The sequence below is a fragment of the Sardina pilchardus genome, chromosome 8 (assembly GCF_963854185.1).
Source record: "Sardina pilchardus chromosome 8, fSarPil1.1, whole genome shotgun sequence".
NCBI classification, from domain to species: Eukaryota; Metazoa; Chordata; class Actinopteri; order Clupeiformes; family Clupeidae; genus Sardina; species Sardina pilchardus.
The window spans coordinates 7,396,583-7,418,640 of NC_085001.1; the positions used below are offsets into that span (position 1 = coordinate 7,396,583).

Sequence of the window (22,058 nt, forward strand, 5' to 3'; positions counted from 1 at the left end):
GAGGGCTATATAACTGCAGCAATTTGCCGCTCACTTGAGGTTTAGAAAAGGTTGTCGGGGACTGTTTGTACAAAGAGCTCTCCGACGTCGGGGATGAAGCCCATTCGACTGTTCTCGGCGCGCCGCTCTCCCATTATACCTGCGCTGGCCGCACGCTGTTCAAATTACATGCTGTCTCCCACTCAGGCATTTTTACGGACACTCCGCTGCTGAGGAGCGCGGCGGCATAAGAGCCCCTGAAAAGCACGTTCATCTGGAACAGGCAAAATATGATATTTATGGCGCTGTTGTTTGCTGTGAGAGTGTGTGGGCACTGGAAGGGCTATCGCTTGCATTGTTTGTTTCTTTGTTAAGCCTTTTTTTTAGAAGAAAAATAAGCTACAAATTAATTAAAGTTCCTACTGATTTGTCAAAGAGCAATATTAATAATAATTTCTGGTAATGGCAATTTTGTTGCTATGAGGCATTTGGTGCAGTTCTTAACTTGATCTGCCGAGATTATGCTCACAAAGCAATGCCAAGCTATTTATAACTCTACAACATCATACTGCTTCATTAAGCATAACACCTTGTGATAAATACATATTGTAAAGTCATTCCTTAAACTTTGTGATCTGCTGAACAGAGGATTAAAAAAATCTATTTTTCACTTTCAAAACCAAGGTTGCAGAAATCATTTTTAACCATGTTCACACAAGCTCTTGCAAGTGACTATCCTCTAAGCTAACTGAAGAAGACACTTACTCATCCACCCTCTCCATAACATTCACACACTCACTATTTCTCATAGACCCTACAAAATAATCACATTGCCATCTCACTCAGTTCACTGTCAGCATTTATCCTTCCAGTAGCCCTGGTCATAACATTGTTTTCTAAGCAATCTTTAAGATTTATCCATTTAATAGCAAGGATGGTGGCAGAGCACTGTCAGAGAGAGAGAGAGAGAGAGAGAGAGAGAGAGAGAGAGAGAGAGAGAGAGAGAGAGAGAGAGAGAGAGAGAGAGAGAGAGTGTGTGTTTGAGAAAGAGAGAACTGGTCTATATGTGCTTGTGGTGAAGTACTGGATGTCCCATCTAGCTTGTGTTTTCATTGTTTGTGTATTTGTCTGAGCCGTAACATCACACACACACACACACACACACACACACACACACGCACACAGCGATACCCCCCCCCCCCCAAACACACACCAAAACACACACACACACACACACACTCCCAGCTGCTATTTCAGCATTCTTTCCTCCCATGCACCTCCAGTGCTGCTCACTGGCCTGAAGCATCTGCATTTAAATCCTGTCGCCCCTGCACAGCACAAGTCACAGTGACACAGAGAGACACTGGCAGACCCCCCCCCCCCCCCCATCTGAATCAACTCATTGTGACACAATTCTGCATGACATTCCCACACTGCCCCATAATGCTGTTTGACTTCTGCCCATGCATCGTTGACAACACAAAGCCATGTACAGTAGAGTTTTGCATAAATATGACACTATTCTATAGCACAGCAGTTCACCGGTATGTGGGTGCGTCCGCTGTTACTCAGGGTGTGCCCAAAGCCAATTACCCAATTCAGAAACATGCAACTACTGTACAAGTAGAGAAAAATGCTTGGCCAATTATCCTGTTAGAGCAAATTATTACCGTGTAGTGATATTTTTAAATCCACATCCAAAATTAGACCTACAACTTCTTTATAATCCATTGCAGTAATGAAGATAGTGGCCTATTACCACTGTGTGAACATTGTCTGCAAGTATGATCAGTATTAATGGGGTTGTGTATGCTAACCAAAACGGTCTGCAGTATGTGATAGCATGTGCAGGGAGCGTACCTATGTTCCCTGGGTCCTATGTTCCCCGGGTTCTATGTTCCCCACTTTGTATGGGACTGGGGAACATAGGACCTTTTTTTCTTAGATTTTAGAAAGGGTCCTATGTTCCCCGGTATGTATTGCTACCGGCGAACATAGGACCCTTTTTGGGAAAACCGGGGAACATAGGACCCGGGGAACATAGGGATGACCCCCTTGTGTGATAGCATATCCAATCACCAGCTAGATTGGATGGTTATGGGGGAAAGTATTCCCACTGGGTAAAAACTATGGGCAAAAACCCATACATAGAGACCAGTCAGACCATGTGGACATCAGGTTGAATTGTGAAAAAAAAAAAAATTAACTTAATGTTGAATGTAATAAACTCAATTGCAGCTAAATTTACTTGTGATGACACCCGCTTTTTAAAAGGCAAAGACATTAAGGCTTATTTATTCTTCTCACTATTTTTCATACAATAACTTGCTCTTTGCACATCACCTCCCATGAGCAGCCAAAACTATTCCTTGTCCCCAGGACCCTGCCATGAATACATGTGCATAAGGAAGAGGAGACCTACTTTTCATGCTGTAGTCGTTCTGCATGTCGACGTAAGTTTGAACCATATGTGGTCTGTTAATTCAAACCATGCTTTAGGCAAAGGTTGCGATTAACGTACACCAAACACTGGCATTAACATGTCTGGCCCTCTCGCTCTTTAGTTATACAGAGAGAAAGTAGCTATGAAGAAATGTGTAATCAATAAAATAGACAAATGTTTTCATTTTAGTTCTGGTTCTCAAAATATACATAATTCATGAAAAACTTCCTATGCACCATTTTCAGCACACAAGTTATTTAATCCTACTGCTTACAACTACTGATTTTTTGAACATGCATTCCAATGGAGAGTGCTTTCTTGCTTATCACTTTTATGTTACAGTAACTAGTCAATATCTACTTCACTTGTGGCCAAACCTTCACCTAAGCATCACAAAGCACTGGAACAAATTCAGACACAGATATAAATAATGGACTCACTGCAATCCCAAAGAATGACCACTGATACTATTGGCCTGAGGCTAACCCGGGTTAGCCAGAGGCTAAGGCAGCCAAACTGGCACATCAAAGCTATAGCGCTTTCAGAAGAGCTGCCCTGTTCAGTCCTTCAAGGTGGCTTACTTGACAACACAATATACAAAACCACAATTTGTGCACAAGCACATGGTTGTTCCATCAATTGTTTATTGAGAGGGTTCAAGCATAGCCTAGGTCAAGCCTTCAGGCAACTTTGTGTATTTGCTTTTACTGGCATACAGGAAAAGATGAGCTAATATATACATTTGGAAAGGTAATGCTTTAGAACTTAAAATGGACGCCAGTCTGGATATATCTCTGCAAGATTTCTTTTTTTGATTACCTGAAATTGGCTGGCCTCAAAACAAGTAGATGTAGTCATTTGGCAGGCTGTGACAAGACGCCACACTCACTGTAAAAAAGGATTTTAGAGGGTTGTAATTATAATCCCTACAAATGGGTTAAAAATTACTTACGTATATTGATCAGCAACTGAAATCTATAATAAAGGGTAAATTCTACCTACATTACCTATTTTTTAGCAGTAACAAATTCTACCTAAGGGATGGTGGTAATTATAATCCCTACGAATGGGTTAAAATGTACTTACGTATATTGATCAGCAACTGAAATATATAATAAAGGGTAAATTCTACCTACATTACCTATCTTTTAACAGTAACAAATTCTACCTAATAAACGATCATAAAATATACCCAAAGACTCTTGCTCTATACTTGACGGTTAGAGGGACGTGTGCTCAGTTGATTGTCTGCTTATGGTGGAGCTGCTGAATTCAAGGTAAGCTCTGATTCCTGTTTGTCACGTTGCTTTGCTGTGTATCATAGGGAATGTGTAGTCGGGGTAACGTGCATGCATGCTTGAACCAGAAAGTTTGGACCAAAAACTTTGGTTTGGACGGTCGTTCGTTTAGAAGGTTTAGAAATTCGCCCCCTCTGTGGGTGAAAGCTAGCATGCTAACATCACACATTGAAAGTCAATGGGCGAACTCGCTAGCAGTTACACTTTATATATTCGTTTAACATTCAAATGTAGTTCTGCTTGTTTCTGAGCACAAGGATTTGAAGGAATTGTGTTTACTTAACTGTCCAGTGTATGCTAACAACTTAATTCACTCTCAACAAACTTCACTGGAAGCTAATATTCGATGGTAGCTTCATTAGGTTGCTAACTAGCTAACTTTCTATCGTCAGTTTAACATAACCATGTACTCATTCTGTTGTGAATCATGCAAACATAACAATCATTGCCTGTCTGTCCTGTCCATTGCAGGTGTTGGACACGTCTGTTGGATACACACACAGCAGAAGCACTGAACTGCGTACATTCTTTTGAATGTTTTGTTATTTAGCCTTATGTTTCAGAAAACCAGTTGTGAAGTGATCAGGTGCACACAGACACATAAAGCACAAAGCAGAGTTGTATGAGTATACTTTTTGTTTGAGCAAACTCTTTGAATATATAGGCTATTGTGAATATTTTGTATGATCCTTTTTGTATATTCTCTGTCATTTGATTGATTAAACAAGTTAACTTTCTCAATACAGTCTGCTGTGTCTGAAAACTTAACTGAATAGGTAGGCTCATAATTAATTAGTCATTTTAGCTAATTATTACTAGTAATTATTAAGTAGGTTAATAATGCCTAACAATCTAGAGTTAATATTACTCTATTATTTTGAGTAACTTTATTGAAAAAATCTTGGGTAAACTGTACCTAATTTATTTAAGTATTTCATAACTGTTGAATGTAGGTAGTCTTTACTCAAAATAATAGATTGACTTTACCCAACCAAAGCAGATGCAAATCCTCACCTTCGATAAATTGGGTAAATTCTATAGGTTGTTTTTTACAGTGCTCCTTGTGCGTTTGTTCCAGTTGCTTCTCATTCAAGATGAATTATTGATCACATCCGACCTGAACGCCTCTAATGCCATCTCAGGGCTTAAACAGGAGCTCAGCAGAGACATACCAGAGTGTGGTATGCTGTGTGCAGTGCTACAGTACATCTGCGTAAACAACGCCTTCAGTGGAAACTCAGCTGACAGCTGAGGAAGTTCAAAAAGCTAATGCTAATGGAACAGGAGGAAGACAAAATGGGAGGCTGTGGCAAACTGGTAATTAACCTGCGCAGCGGTTCATAAAGACATGCCCTCTCTCGACAATGAGAAATCTGTTTACATGCATGCTATGCTAATATGTAGGGCACGGTTATGGAAACTCACACCTACTGGCTAGTAACCTTAACGTCTATAAATCAGGACGGCAACATAACCTTGATTCCGGTTATTTCTAATTCAAAGTTAATTTGTTGGGTGAGGTTAGATTACCACTAACCTACAGGTGGTAAAGCATGCTTACAGCTGACAGAGTGTAATGCAGCAATGTGCTGCTGCAATGTACCTTCCAACAATGCTTAAAGCAGATTCTCTACACTCTAATTTTAATTTGTTAAACGCAATGAGGACTATTGGATAATCAAAGAGAACAAGAATGAGGTTCCTCAATTCATCCAATTCTTACTCACATTTCCAGAGAAATAGAGAGCGAACCTAGCAGACCTATCCCTTTTGGGCATACATTTCTCCAAAAGACAACACATCCAAGGAGAAAAAAAAGGCTAATTAATTGAGCAGTACAGGAGTACAGTCAACAGTAGTTTAATTTCCTTTGTGTTTAACTACACCAACTGTGTGGGGGGGAAAAAAAAACATGAAGACGTGTGGGACTGTGAAGATTTCTTGCCTCTGGCAGTCCTTGTAATAAAGTTTGAAGGATTGCAGTGATAACTTTTAGCCTAGCCTACAGCCGAGAGCACTGGGTCTCAACCAATGGCTCTCAAGCATAAAAGACAGATTCCAGTGGCAGAATTGCTAACACTTACCTCTGCTCTTTCTGAAATCAAACAACTTATTCCTTTTGTTTAGGATTAAGTGAAAATACTCTGCACAAGAAATACATTTTAAAAAACCAACATGAGGTAAAAGGGAGAGAGAAGGGGCAAAAAACATACACCATGTGCCAACCACCAAGTTTTATGTAAGATTTTAAATGTCTTAAGTTGGCATAGTACCCATCTGAGGATTACAGAGGCTCTCCATGGAGTGATGCCTACTCTATAGTGCCAAGAGGATCAGCGTTGGATGCCACAGAGGGCTAATTCAATGCATGGCTTCTTTCATAAAAGCCCATTCGGAGAACCTTTTGCTCAAACAGGAGGATTAAAGGGTAGACATGTGTTTACTTATGTTTACTAAGCATGCCAACACTGCTACCGGAATGGTTTCAAGACCAAAGCCTCACCCCTAGATTCCCACACGGATCCGCGAAGCAGACACGAGGCTCTATGCTAAAATGAAGGCTTATGGTGTCACGCTCCACTGTCCTGACAAAAAACAATGTCTTGTTTGAGGATGTTCAGAGCATGCTGCCTATCTTGATATCTTAACATCAGTCTGTTTAGCACAGGAGTAAATACTATTAAAAATGCATCGCATCATGCCACATCGCACAGCATCACAAAAAATGCTTTATTCTGCCAGCGACTCGTTCCTAACTCCAGGACGGCTGTGTTGTTATTTTCTACATCACTCCCACCCAGAGAGTCCCCGAGATCACACACACACACATCGCTTCAGACCTGTCCTCCACGGGGCCTCCCATCTGAAGTGACGGCCTGTCAATCACTCGCTGGCATGGACGTGAGCCTGAGAGAGGGGGAGGCCACTACAGGCATAGAGGGACCCCTCACTGCCACATCTTAGAGAGAGGGAGAGCGAGGGGCCAGCATACCTCCAGGCAAAACAGCAGTCACGCCGACAGACAGAGTGACAGAAGGAAGGGGGGAAAAAGAAGCGAGGAAGAGACAAATCAAAGTCGGGGAAACATTTGATTGATCTCACACGGGCGATCAATGTGTGTGTGTTTGTGTGTGTGTGTGTGTGTGTGTGTGTGTGTGTGCGTGCGTGCGTGTGCGTGCGTGTGTGTGTGTGTGTGAGAGAGAGAGGGAGAGAGAGAGAGAGAGATTGTGTGTGACAGTGTGTGTGTATGTGTGTGAGTGTATGTGTGCATGTGTATTAGAATGCCCAAAAAAAATCTCAATTCCCAAGCAAACAAATCAGGAGCGAATGTATTCTGCTGTTCCAAATACGCAGCTATCTGTCTGCAGCTAACCTCTCTCTCTCTCCCCCGAGAGCTCAACATGGGACGTGTGCTGATGACAGGCAAAATGACACTCTGAATAAGTGTGCCTCGGTGCACTCCTGTGCGCTCTCACCTGAATCAAACAAACAGCAGCACTGGCTCTTCAGAAGAGAGAGAGGGAGAGATTAGAGCTGTCTGTCATTGTGACCCCCAAATTAATTACTCAGAGATGGATTACATTTACATGGAGCACATTTAGTCATTTAGCAGACGCACTGTGGGGCCCTCAGGTAACAGAAAATAAAAACTGCTACGATAAATACGACTACCAGAGGACGTGGAGAAGTGTAAGTGTTAGTTTTTAAGTGTCGTCGAAGAATGGAGTGATAGAGGACTGAGGTAGAAAGAGGGCAGGAAGAGAGGCACTGTGCGGTGAGTGCATGTGAGGTGAGGTGTGTTGGTTGCTAGCTGTGTTCGGAGAGGAGGTACAGTACTCTCAAAGGAGCTTCATCTTTAAAGAGACCCTATGCAACTTTTTCATAGTCATAAAATCGCTCAGAAATCGTTGTTTTGCTTGACTGACCAGTTTCGTCGAAAACAGTAATATTTCCTCCCGCCCCCAGTGTCCCTATCCGCTAATGCAACCTTGCAGTTTCTGCAGGAGACGATCGTCTGTTTACATCTGGAAGTCGTAAGGAACAAGAAGAACCACGCTTGCAATTTATATTTTTATATATAGCCTATATATGTATAAATATACACGCTAAAGCTGTCGGGGAAGCTCTGCAGAGAAATATGCAAGCATAAAACGAGCGAAAACGAAAAACGAAACCGAAACCAGAGATGAAATCGCCAATCCTGCATTGTTCCTCTTTAATTGCTTCTTGAAGACGGAGAGGGGTGCCCCCCCTGCTCTGGTAGCACTTGGTAGGTCATTCCACCAACGGGGAACAACAAAGGGAAAAAGTCTGGATTGCCACATGTGTGTAGGGGTGGCAGTGCCAGGCGACTTGGAGAAACGCAGCACAGTGGGCAGTGGGGTAGCATGGGCCTTAGTGAGAGCATTTTACTGGGAGCAGACCCAGCCATCACTTTACAGGCAAGCATTAGTGACTTGCACTTGATACTGGTGGCTAACCCTCCGCCACCCCTCACCACCCGTCGCCATGCACACCGGGAGGTCTGTTACAGTTAGTTGAGGCGAGAGAACTGGAGAGTATGAACCCAAGAACTGGGCGACATGTTAGGTTAGGTAAGGCCTTGATTTTCTTCTGCTGAAGAGTGGGAGGCAGCACAACAGGGCAACAGAGCCGACATGGTCAGATAAGGATTAGGTGTGTGTGTGTGTGTGTGTGTGTGTGTGTGTGTGTGTGTGTGTGTGTGTGTGACGCAGGTAGACCTGGGGAACATAGAGCCTCTCTGACACCAGAGCACTTCTCTGGCATTTTCGAGAATCAATAAAGCCTCCTTTACCTAACACCTAACACACATCTCCTCTCTCTCTCTCTCTCTCTCTCTCTCTCTCTCTCTCTCTCTCTCTCTCTCTCTCAATCACACACACACACACATACACACGCGCACACACACACACACACACACACACAAACACACACGCACACACATACACACGCACGCACACACACACACGCACACCCTAATGCATAGCTCTCTCAGCACTTTTGTAGCAGCTTGATATCTTGGTCTGTGTTCACGGTCTCCTGTTTCCCCTCACTCATCTACTCACACTATAGGCATACTGCTCATTCAGTCTCATATGGTCTTTATTACATGCATAGTCTTCCTATAGACAGCTCTGTCTCTAACTCTCTCTCTCTCACACACTTACACACACACACACACACACACACATACACACACACACACACACACACACACACACATGTCTGGGGATAAAGCTTGAAAGCCTCTCTCGGCACATCTCCTTTCTCAATGAGAATGGTAATAAATCAACGACCTGTTTACAACAGAATCCCGTTAAGTAGGGGAGTTTAGCCTCCCCTGATGATTCCACTGAAGGGTTTGTAAAGGCTTGTCCACAGAAGCTTGAGACAACATTGTAACTGCCCCTCATTTCTTTCCCCAAGGGCCACAGAAAGGCCTGTACATTTTTTTTCCCCTCTTGAGGATGACTCTGAAAGCAGGGAACTAAGGTTAGCCAACTAATGCGGGCGGATATAGTGAAAGCCACCCTTTATGAGCAACTTTGCTTTGATATCTGCCAAGATGCGTATGCTGTAATTACCAGGGTATTATCTAAATCCTGTAGACCACCAAGCAGAAAAAAAGGTCCTAAATCCTTGTCCCATTGTATCCAGAGAGATAGCCTCCACATACACAAGCATCTCATTCCTACTGGCACAGAGAGAGAGTGTGTCTGTATGTATGTGTGTGTGTGTGTGTGTGTGTGTGTGTGTGTGTGTGTGTGTGTGTGTGTGTGTGTGTGTGTGTGTGTGTGTGTGTGTGTGTGTGTGTGTGTGTGTGTGTTGTCTGTGTCTGTGTGTCTACAGTATGTGTGTCTGTGTGTGTCTGTGTGTGTGTGTGTGTGTGTGTGTGTGTGTGTGTGTGCATTTAATAACATTTATTTGTTCTTTCCTTCTTTTCACATGCAAAGTACTAAAACTACGGAAATTAAAGCAATCCTCAGCCGGTTTGGGCTCATTCACTGCTCTCTCTCTCTCTCTCTCTCTCTCTCTCTCTCTCTCTCTCTCTCTCTCTCTCTCTCTCTCTCTCTCTCTCTCTCTCTCTCTCTCTCTCTCTCTCTCTCTCTCTCTCTCTCTCTCTCTCTCTCTCTTCTTGATCTGATTAGAAACCTCTGCTGCTCTTCAAAAGACGCTGGGTTTTTGACCTCCTCCTCCAAAAGCAAAAAAAATAAAACAGATGAAGGAGGTCTAGGCTGCACATAATGAGATTCCCTTGGCCACTGAAAAATCTCCCAAATAAGTAAAGTAGTGAGGAGAGGGTGCCGCCAGAGAAGGACCCGGAGAGGTCAACCAGAGCGAGAAGGACCCGGAGAGGTCACCCAGAGCCAGCCTCTTCCACAGCTCCAAATCTACCAGGCTGCGACACAGCCCCCACGCGCACACACACACACACACACACACACACACACACACACACACACACACACACACACACACGCACACTCGCGCTCATTATCAAGTCAATCATGAATCACCGCGCAGAGACGGCGCCGTTCTTTTTTTTTTTTTTTTCGGCTGCGAAGCGCGCGGCTGAATGACGGAGATCTTATCGTTAAGGGTATTTTCACTGCAAAGTGGGTCAGGCAGAACTGCACAGGAGGATTATTTCCTGGAATGGATGTCAGCGCAGGAATTGAGTCATTACTCGTCAGGCCCCCGTCAGGTGCGCGAGGAGCGCTCGGGAAAGGCGAGAGATCGCCGCGCAACATTCCCACTAAATAACCGCTATCCAAAACGCCATCCGTCTCCGGGCGTGGTGGCCAAGGCGGCGTTGTGATGGAGATAATGATGATGGTGGGGTACAGGCCGAGGGTTGCTCCACCCACCCATCCACCCACCTACTGAACAAGGGTCATATACAGTATATACCCATATACAGCATGTACGTGCTGTAATGCGTTTAATAAATTGCAGGGATTTCTCTCTTCTTTCCCCTCATCTCCTGCAAGCGCGTGGGGATCTGCTAGTGAGGAACGGAGCTGTTTGAACATGTAAATCCCTCCGTAATGCGCTAAGCCCCCAGTGTGAAACAATGACCAAAATGGATGCCTCCTTCTCCGTAACGTCTACAGGTGGTTGCCTCGCACACCAATTCGCTGACACACAATGGAATGCTGGGTAAATCGGAGATGTGTCTGCACACAAGAGCAAATAGGTTTGTTTCTGTCAGAAAGGTCCTGGCATTGCACTAATCCTGCTAAAGTAACTCCAAATGTAACTCAAGCTCATTTGATGACTCTCTTTTTTAATATGCAAGGTGTGGTAGTTTCACTCTTACCCCTCTAGTATGGTGGCTTGTACCCCTTTCTTTATCAATACAATAGAATCACACACAATCCAAGTAAAACTGGGATCTGGTTTTATCATTAGCCAATGTGATGTTAAAATACCATATGAACTTCCTCAGACATGTACATGTTAATGCTATTGCTTGGCTTGCACCATATCTACATACATACACATGTCTAGGGAACAGCTTAACACTAGAAGCGCCGCGCCGTTCTGACCCACTTATACCTAGAAGCGCCGCGCCCCGGTCATTTGACCGCTTTGACGACCTACTAGAAGCGCCGTGCTGTTGTGAACTACTTAAGGGAAGCAATCAAGATATACATTTGTATCTCTACAATGTCAGTTTATGGACAGATACCTCTTTCATTTCACAATGCATCAGGCACATTATGACTAGTTTATGCTACAGTATCTAACGGCATTTGTTCACTAATGTTTTTTTGTCAATTGATTGTGTGACTCCCACTCAGCATCTGCATATATAGTCTTCCTTGTATGTCTTTTCCCACTGATGTCTTCCTTCTTGATTCACTAATTGGTGAGGTGGGCTAGTTCACTTTAAGCAGAATTTCTTTACTGAAAGCCTTTGAAGGAAAATTCATATAATTGTCCCATGGGTACGTTGTATAGAGAACATGTGCTGTCTGTCTCCATTTAATTGAAATTCCCAAAGGACTGTTAGGCTAATCTTAGAGTCACGGTGCCTTTTCCATTTATTTCTGTCATAACAAACACAACTATTATGTCGCCGTTTATGTTTGTTGTCATTATGACAGTGCAGAATATTAATTTTAACTGTGTACATTTAATTGTATGCACTTAACCAAAACCAGGCCTCATTTAAGTCTTCAATTCAGCTCGTGAAAGTCAAGCTCCCATTCTCTGCTATTACAAAGAGCATAAAATAAAACTGCTTTAGTTTTAGTTCCAACCAGTGACTGCCGTTTCAGAGCCACAGGGATGTACAGGCAAGAGTGCATGTGTGCTACTTTAAGTTTAGCAGACATCCCATAATTACAGTTCTCTGCTTTACCTGTCTGCTCTGGGATCCCTGACCAAACTGCCAAGAGAGCGCGGTGAGCTTGTGTGTGCGTTGGCGGGATACATGTCAGAATCTAGCCATGTTAATTAAACAGTGGCCCATTAAATTGGTCTAAAAAACACAGTGAAAGTGATCTAGTAATGTTCCGTTCAGGATAATTGAACACAGCCCCCTCAATTAAGCAGCCAGTTTCCACTCCTATTCTAATTCCTGCTCTCTGTCTCATTTTCTCCTTTTTAATTACTAACTTTCTTCTTGTTCTTCTTCTTCTTTTCCCCCTTGCCAGTATACTGCCTAGATAAAAGTCAAAGAAACACGATAAAACCGGATTAAGTGACGTTTAGACTGACAGGTAGCTACCTGGTTTACACCTTCAGTGCATAGATCAGTTCATCTCCGGTGGGAGAATCTATGGTTATTAGTCTAAAACCAACTGCACAAGCAAACATCTAGAATATCCTCGCTTCACAAAGGTGCTGATTTGCAGTGTGGCTTGGCTAGAACTAGAATGTGTCTCAGTTCCAGCCCCGGAACCCTTTCAACTTGTGGTCCCTGGGGAGAAAAAACAGGAGAGTTTCAGGTAGAACTGCCACTATTCTACACTGTTCTCTAGACGTGAGAGACTGTGATGACTTCCTCTCTTTTTAAACCAGGCCATACTATAAGTCTTACAGTGTGTAGGTTTAGAGGAAATGAAAATGTCTGTACGGTGTGTGACGTATGCGGTGGTAGAGCAAAGCTTTGCATGTACCATGTTCCAAGAGTACTTGCGTGTACTACACATTCACTGGTGAAAGAATAGATAAGCCCAGGAAGAAGCAAGGCAGCCACCCACACCACATTCATTCAACTGAGCACACCTACACAAATCCACCGCCTCCATGCACTCTGGCTTTTTCTTTGCCATAAACTTATTCACTTCCAGGAAAAGGCTTTGTTTGCTATATTGGCTGTTTTCTCGAAGGTGGGGTATGCAGTACAAATCCTACAGAACTCCACACAGTCCTGAGACGCTCCACTAGACACCAAAATAACAGAGTTTTGTGCAGGAACAGGGAATTTGAACCTAGAGGCCTGGGGCATCATATACTTTATTTTGAATAAAGTAACAATACAGATTTTTGAGTTCAACAATTTGAGAGAAATGGCTTGGAACTGCACCCAAAACGGTTTCTTCTTCTGGGAGAGACCTCAGTAGACTCACAAACGCAGACACACATTTGCCTAGTCAAAGATGCACACAGAAACACACACACACACACACAAACACACACACACACACACATACACACAAGCGTGGCCACCCACACACATACACACAACCACTCCCACACACCTCTACAGTACAGTGATTACCAAATCTCACTCAAATACATACACATACAACCCACACATACACCCACTCAAAAAAAAAACACACACACACACACACACACACAGGTATATATCCGCACACACTCTCTCACACGAGCCCATTTGAGAGGCCGCGCTGTGAGCACAAAACACACACACACACACACACACACACACACAGGTGTATACGCACACACTCTCTCCCACGAGCCCATGTGAGAGGCGGCGCTGTGAGCACAAAACACACACACACACACACACACACACACACACACAGGTATATATACGCACACACTCTCTCCCGCGAGCCCATGTGAGAGGCGGCGCCGTGAGCACTGACCTGCAGAGGGGGTCGAGGCGGCAGCTGCTGCGCACCACCAGGCAGTTGGGCTCCTTCTTCTCGTCGAAGGAGCAGGACGGCACGATGGTCTGGCGGCGGCGCTCGGCGCACGCCGTGTCGCGGCACGAGCAGAAGAGCAGGCCGTAGCTCTGCTCGGTCTGCACGCGGTCGAAGAACTGCCGCAGGGCCTTGTGGCAGCGCTTGCGGTTGCAGGAGTCGGGCGCGGGCGGCGGGGACTTGTTGCACGTGTTGATGTAGGCCGAGCGCAGGCGCTTGCACGTGTCGTTCAGGTTGCAGGCCTTGGTGGCATCCAGGCAGGGGTTGCAGGGCCGGGTGGAGTCCAGGCAGTGGGTGGTGGCCCGCACGGTGGAGGAGTGCATCCCTACGGCAAGGAGGAGAGGACATTCTTTATTTTTATGCCCTGGAAAAGAATTGCAGTGGAAAGACGTACAGTATGCCCACTTCATTGACGGCTTCTGAATTCTAACTTACATAATTGAATATAAAGCAGCGTGCCATGTATTTTTTTGGTAAGACATGCACTTCTGATGGAGAGGAGAATAGGACAGTTACACTCTACTTGAAGTCAAAAGGCATGAGAGACATTTAGAGATTACCTATCAAACTACTATCTTATCTCACTAATACTGTTCACTGTTAAACTGATTATTGTATTGTTTCTGTTTGTACAGTATGTCGCTTTGGACAAAGGAGTCTGCCAACCTTACCATGCCATACAGTAGTATTGTTATTACATTACTGATTGAATGGACTCTTCATTAGGTTTATTGCTTGAATTGATATTGTTTGATATTGCTTGATATTGCTATCCCTAATGTAGTCTGACCAACTTTTTAAAATTGTTCACTGTTAAACTAATTATTGTGTTGTTTCTATTTGGATGTCGCTTAGGACAAAGGCGTCTGCCACATCCCATAACCATAACCATAACCATATTATGCGATACTTCACCTAAACTAACTTCTATGAGATGTGTGGATATCAAATAATAGTAACAGTCTCCCTGGAGCAACTCGGGGTTCAGTGCTTTGTTACGGTATTGTAGATGCACATCAATATATGAAACAGACACATTTCATAAGATAATGACATATTCTGTATGGTTTTCAAGGTCCCATGTTACATCATGATAAATGATATAAGAGATTTTGCATAAGACTCTCCACAATGCACGATGATGTCTTTAACTGATTTCTGAAGAAGTGGTTTGGCCATATAAAGTATCCAATCTTAAAGGCTTCAGACTACCGTGGAGTACTAAATGAATGCCCTTGAAAATGGTGCATGCAAAGTACATTACAGTCTTTCGCACAATAGGCCTACACACTGTATCCTTAGAGATATTTCATTTTCCACAGCACATTAAGACATTCAACAATGCATTGGAATAAAAATGGACTTCAATGGCAACGATATAACACATTTGAATTGTCCAGAGACTGAGTGGATGATATGTTGTTTTTCTTGTGTGAAATGACAAATGGAAAATTCCCTTGATGATGAGCCTCTATCTGAAAGGCAGCAGCCACAGTGGGCCTTGAAAGTTGGCCATGCTTTCACATTCGTATAAATGAATAAACCCCCCTTCGGATGTTTGAGGTTTAACTTGAACGGCTCATGGCGATGCGCTGACTGAGCCTCTTGTGGTGAAAGTGTGGTGCAAACTGTAATAAATTACCCACTCGAATGTGTTTTTTTAAAAACACATCTCTGTGTCCAGATAGGGACAACACCACATTTGTTTTAAGAGTGTAACATCCTTATTACAGTTTTAGTACCTAGCTAAAATGGGTTTTCTAAACTTTCAACATAATTGCACATCTTATCAAGCTCATTTTCTGCTCAAAACCACATTTTGTCCACAGAGATGGAAAAACTTCTGAAAGTTAAAGTCAAATCATGTATTGGTTCTACCTGTGCAATTAACACAGATGATCTCATCAATCAGCTGCTCTATCTGTCTGTAGAGTTGTGCTAATTGGAATCAGCTGGTTTCAAGTGAACGGTTGGCACAGATGTGTGGTAGGACTTTTACTTTCTGAAGCTGGACTTTTCCACCTCTGTTTGTTCATTTCATATTACAGTATGCAACACAAAACACTTCCTCTTTATATGCTTTATGTGCTAACTTTATCAAGACTTTGTTTTCACACGCACCTGAAGACATTTCAAAAACTGCAGTAGCCTACTTCTCGTGATTCAGCACATCTGGTAGCTGCACATGTGTGAATGGTATGGTGCAGAGCAGATGGATGTTGTGCTAATTGTTTAGAGCTTTGAAAATGTGGCTACAGATTGGAGGAGCTTTACAGGAACTTTAGCAACCAGCTCTCTAACTGACTAAAATCACTTCTCGCTGCTGTAGGCAGCAATTAGGCAAAAGCCTAAATGGGCTACACATTCCCATCGAAAACCTGAAACCTGTTCCACAGTGACATGTCCTGTAAGCTGAGGAAAAATTGTAAGGTACCCCTAGTTGACAATCGTTCAATAACGACTGTTCTGAAAAGATTGTCAACTAATACAAATCAGTAGATGTGAAACCCCTAACACACACACACACAGAAAGAGAGAGAGAGAGAGAGAGAGAGAGAGAGAGAGAGACTCCAGAAAGAGATCTGTCTAGACATGGATTGCCAGGCGTGGTTTATAACGCAGCAACTGATCTCCATATTTTCAGATGAGGCTTAGAGGAGTGTGCAAGAGAGGTGTCTGAGACATAAGCGGGAAACAAATATTTACCATCGACGAACAGTGGAATGAGCGACTGGGAAGAGAACGAGGAGAGAGAGAGAGATATTTAAGTAACATAAAAGATAGAAAGAAAAGAACAACACTGACAAAATACAGAATCAGTGACCATAACCTACAGTTGTATCTGTAAAAGTATAGGCACATAAATAGGTGTTTTTGTTGTTGTTTTGTATAAGTTTCTTTTTCTACTGTATAATAGCCTACTACTGCTGAAGCTATTACTGTCCTTTTAACATAATTTACGATCTACTATTTTGATATTTTTTGCAATTAATTCATTTTTATCCCCTTACTAATGTAAAGTTGATTATTAACATGTTATTCTTGCAGCTTTGGCAACAATGACTTGACACATTCATGCCAATAAAGCAATATTTGATTTGATTTGATTTGATTTGATAGAGAGAGAGAGAGAGAGAGAGAGAGAGAGAGAGAGAGAGAGAGAGAGAGAGAGATTGATCAATGTGATGTTCATAGCTGAGGGAGCAGGAGACACACAGAGGCACACTTCACATCCACAGACCCCACATTTGATACTGTACATGATTTGCTATAACTGGGAACTGTGTAACAGATCATCAGCATACTCTGAGTGAGATATCTAGGTGGATCTCAGACTTCCTTATAGGTGTGCAAAGGAAAATGTTGTGGAATTCAAGTCCTGCATTATACCTTCTCTCCGCAGTCTATTCACCTAATACACAACAGTGTTACTCAATGCCTCCAAATGCAGAGATGTAGTTAAGAACTGGGCTAGTGTGCAGTAGCCAGGAAGTCAATAGTTCAACTCCTGAACGAGGCGCTTCACCCTGAGTTGCTCAAGGGGACTGTCCCTGCAGTTGCTCTCTGTGAGGTGTTCTGGATAAAAAAGCCATGCAGAGTTTATTCATTCAAATCTTAAGAAAACTCCTCGACTGCAACCTTCAACTCACATCTAAGGAGACGGCTGATGTCCCAGGTACAATGAGACAAACAGAATATGTACTATTTGCCATAAAGGCCAAGCAATCACTTGGAAAATATATCCTACTCAAGCCTACCATGACCTTGCCAACTGAAACCCAACATTTAAACAATCTGTCTGCATTTGTTTGAAAAGTTGAATGATAAGTCAACGCAGGAGTAGTAACAGGAGGAAGGCATTCTGTGTGACATCTGGACTAAAGTGGCAGCTGGCTTACAGTTGAAGTGTAATGACTGAGCCTGTGAGTGCCTCTGTGTATATACATCCTGCCAAACTTTACTCAAATAACACATGCTCATGTATACACACAGCAGTGGGACCAAGCAACTAGCAACAGCTCTTCAGCGTGGAGGTGTTCAAATATCAGGCCAAGGTGGAGGGCGTCGCATCGCTGAGTAGGAAATCAAGGTCCGCCCTTCCATATCGGAACATGAGACTGCTTAGCTATACACGTGAGGCTCAGTGCATCATTCATTACACATTTACTGTATCTATGATGTGACGTGAATATGACCCAAGTGGTGTTGGTGGAGTGCATGTTAGGGATCAGGGGGTTCATTGACTTCTACTAAATCCATCAGTTTTCATTTGGATAGGGATGGAATATAGCATCAGGGGCAGCCGTGGCCTACTGGTTAGGGCTTCAAGCTTGTAACTGGAGGGTTACCGGTTCGATCCATGGATGAAGCGCCCTTGAGCAAGGCACCTAACCCCTCGCTGCTCCCCGAGTGCCGCTGTTGAGCAGGCAGCTCACTGCTCCGGGTTAGTGTGTGATTCACCTCACATGTGTGCTGTGTGTGTTCACTAATTAACGGATTGGGGTAAATGCAGAGACCGAATTTCCCTCACGGAATGAAAAGAGTTTATACTTATACTTATACTAAATGTGGTAGGCCTATATGCAACTCCCAAAACTTCAAACTCTCGGGTCCAAACCAAACTCTCCACTCAAAACCATGCAATCTACAATACACAACACAATACAACAGGGTCTTACACAAACACTATTGTAAAAAAGGCCTACTGCAATGAGTCTGCTGCTTATTCTTCCACATCAACAGCTTTACATGATGAGGGCAATGTGTTGTTAAAACAAGAACATACAGTTTATAGTTTGGGGAAATGTGTTTGTCTTATGACCATTTTTAATGTTGGATTGTTTTGACATTTTAGTTCAGAAGCCTGGTAATTGTGTTTAAGCTATCAAGAAAAACACTTATACACAGAACGAGTGAGTGGCATTGCTAGAAACACAGCAGTATATACAATGAAATGAAATATGCTGTCTCCAAATTGTGGTGAATGGAGTTGAATACATTACATTGATTATAAAATGTCCGCCTTTGGTGTATCTCAGTTATTGAACATGACCTGTCCCTGTTTTCAAAATGCTCAGGGGGCAATAAGAAGATTCACATTATGAGTTAAGCAAAGTACACCCTCTCTCTCTCTCTCCCTCTCTCTCTCTGTATTTCTCTTTTTCTATATCAATTCATCACTCCGGTCCCCTGACCTTTGCAGCGGAGCATCAGAAAAGCGCCGGCCACATCTCTGTAAAAATGTCACCTCTGAGCCTGCCCTGGATTGATTTCCTCCTCTCCCCTCTCTCCGCCCGTGTTCGCTGGGCCTGAAGTTTTAATTAGCTCCTAGCTCGCCGGTCCAGGCGGACCCGCCGCTCCGAGACCCGAGAACCCAATTGATTAGCTCGCATCAATTTTCAAAATATAATCACTACAAACACGGAGAGCCTCTTTGGCCTGTAATAGGACGACTAATGGCACTGCTGAACAGGTTAGGGCCACCAGGGACCCTGGGGGACACCAGTAAAATGGACACTGTTCGATGCTAATGCTATGCAGGCTTTCAAGATAGGCCACACAAATGGCTCTCTAAAAAGGGTTCCTCCAAAACCTGGGTAACGTATCTGGTAGAGATATAACTTATGATCCATAAGTATATAAATAGTATACTATAATACGAATATAGCCTTGTAATGCCATTTATCAATGCTCTTTGTATATTCATTTCTAAATATGAGAGTGGTGCATTACGGGAATACGATGAAAAGCTAAATCAAATATGTTAAGAGAGGGGGAAAAGGTTGAGGGAAATTGATCATCGATCCTGAGAGGGGTATAAAAATAAGTGACATATAATGATGAAGTCTAAAACACTAAATGGAAAGTGTTCATTTCTTGCCAATCTCATTTTTGTGAGAGTTTCATCCATAGCTTTCAACCTCATGATGAATCATTTGCACCTTTTCACCTTTCCGTTCAACTTTGGAGAGGTCTAAAAGGTTTTATGATTTCATGTATTTATTTTTCTTCCATAAGACTTTCTGCAGTGAAGGGCAGCAAAACAAAAATGTCAGCAGCTCACTCCAGTCCAAAACAGGGTCATGATCGAGCCCTGGTTCTCATAGCACTGCCAACAGGACGAAGAGTCAAGTTCTCTATAAGCACAAAAAGGGCACGCTTTCCTCCATCTGCCATTTTTCTCCACATAAGGCTTGATCAGCAGCTAAAGAGAGCAGTCGGAGACGACTGGCCGATCTGAACTGGGAGCAGATTTGTGTTGGAGGGCTCCTCTCGCCTCGCTGTTCCCCCCCCCCCAGCGTACGCAGGTGAGAGGTCGTAAATGAGGTATGAAATTGGTTGTTAAGTATGTACATAAAACACCACCCACTGTCTGGAGGTCAAGGGAACGTGCAACACCAGCGATGTGGGATGCATCTGTAAGTTAAAACTTGGAAAGACTGGAGGGGTGGGAGTGAAATTCTCCAAAGTACTGACCGAGGTCCTTTTTTTATTAAGAGGTTGCCAGGCTTTGGTTCAAATACAAAGAAAGAAACAACAACAACAACAATATCATCATGGAGAAGTCTTGACTTCAGTCAAGGCTGAGTTATTTCCAAGAAATACTGCTTTCTGTTAATGGTATCGATTGGAGAAAAAGTGGTGATTCTTTATACAGATATGCACTCACCATAAGACTGGAAGAACCATAACATTTCCAATGAGAGTTAATGAATGTGCAAACCTCTATAATATAAGCAGTATTTTCCATTTTAAAAGGCATATATCCAATCTTGTAAATGAGTGCAGGGTTGCCACAATCTATTTTATGCGGTGCATAGTTAATGTCAAATTGCACCTTTTTTCGCATTGAGTGAAACGCTTTTCATGAGATCCTTTCCATTTCCAAGAGAAATGTCCAAGCACATCTCACCACCACCATTAAAGGCATACTACATGGCTATAAAGAATCTACCTGCCCGGTACCCCCATCCCCCACCCTATTTTAAACTGGGGGGGCCAAGTGCTGCTCTAAGTGGACGTGTAAAGTGCAATGCTGGGAAACGACCTCGTTCAATCCCCCTCATCCGCCATCACATCCGCCGGGAAGCGGCAAAAATCACGCTCTTGCTCCGTCTCCAGATAATGACGTTTGATACGAGTCGCGATCCATCTAACCCGAGTGGATCGATCTCTGTGTGCGTGTCCCCAGCAAAGACACAAAGGTAGAGAGAGAGAGAGAGAGAGAGAAAGAAAGAGAGAGGGATGAATAAAAGAGAGAAGAGGTGGGGGAGAGAGATGGATGGATGGATCAAGAGTGATGGATACAGAGCAAAAGAAAGAAAGAGAGAGAGAGCTGGAAAAAAGAGAGGGACAGTGAGAACAAGAGAAGGAGAGAAACATGGTGCATGGTGAGAGAGATAGAGGGGCAGAGAGACAGAAAAGACACCGAGCGAGAGGGAGACCATCCATTTGCAATTGATCGGCACAAGCCTCGTTGTCTCAAGCTGTGGCGATACGGATTACGGGTGCCGCGGCGAGGTGCTTGGGCTGCCGGCTCGATGGCCGTGGCACGGCGTGCGTCGGGAGAGGACATTCGATTAGATAATGCTTTCCTCCATGCAGGGGCAGAGCCTGGAACGCGCCGCCACACACTCCTAACGTGACCGGGGCAGACAAATGCAATTTGCCGCCTAAATATCTTACTGGCAGCCGAGCCGAGTGTCATCATCGCTAATTTAACGTGTGTTAGCGCTATAGGGCCGCGCAGCGCTGTGCTGATCTCCACAAGTACAACGCAATACATAAAGAGTGTGTGTGCTTTGTGCAACAGTGGAGGGGGGAGGATAACTAGAAATGGACAGATAGAGAGAGGGGGGGGGGGGCAGAGAATACCCAGGTGTACCTGTTATTGTTGTGCTTGAAGGCATGTCTGGTTGCACTCGCACCAGTTTGTGTGTGTGTGTGTGCGAGAGAGAGAGAGGGAGAATTCATGAATGTGTGTGTATGTATGTGTGTGTGTGTGTGTGTGTGTGTGTGTGTGTGTGTGTGTGTGCGTTTGTGCATGCTGGCAGCGAAACCATGCGCCTCAGGGCGAGAGATAGAGTGAGAAAAGAGGAGAGAGAGAGATAGAGAGAGAAAAGAGGAGAGAGAGAGAAGAGTAGAGAGAGAGAGTGGAGAGCAAGCAGACAGGGGGGCCACTGGGAGAGC

General features: G+C 43.7%; 1 protein-coding gene across 2 annotated transcripts in view; it reads right to left on the reverse strand.

Annotated features, from left to right (window-relative positions):
• The window catches only part of LOC134088541 (GDNF family receptor alpha-2-like), a 91,981-nt gene that overhangs the window by 23,939 nt on the left and 45,984 nt on the right, over positions 1 to 22,058 (reverse strand). For both annotated transcript variants that reach the window (XM_062542538.1, XM_062542537.1), the window contains exon 4: positions 13,812 to 14,193. In XM_062542538.1, coding sequence (XP_062398522.1) covers positions 13,812 to 14,193 — 382 coding nt within the window. The remainder of the gene's footprint in view (positions 1 to 13,811; positions 14,194 to 22,058) is intronic.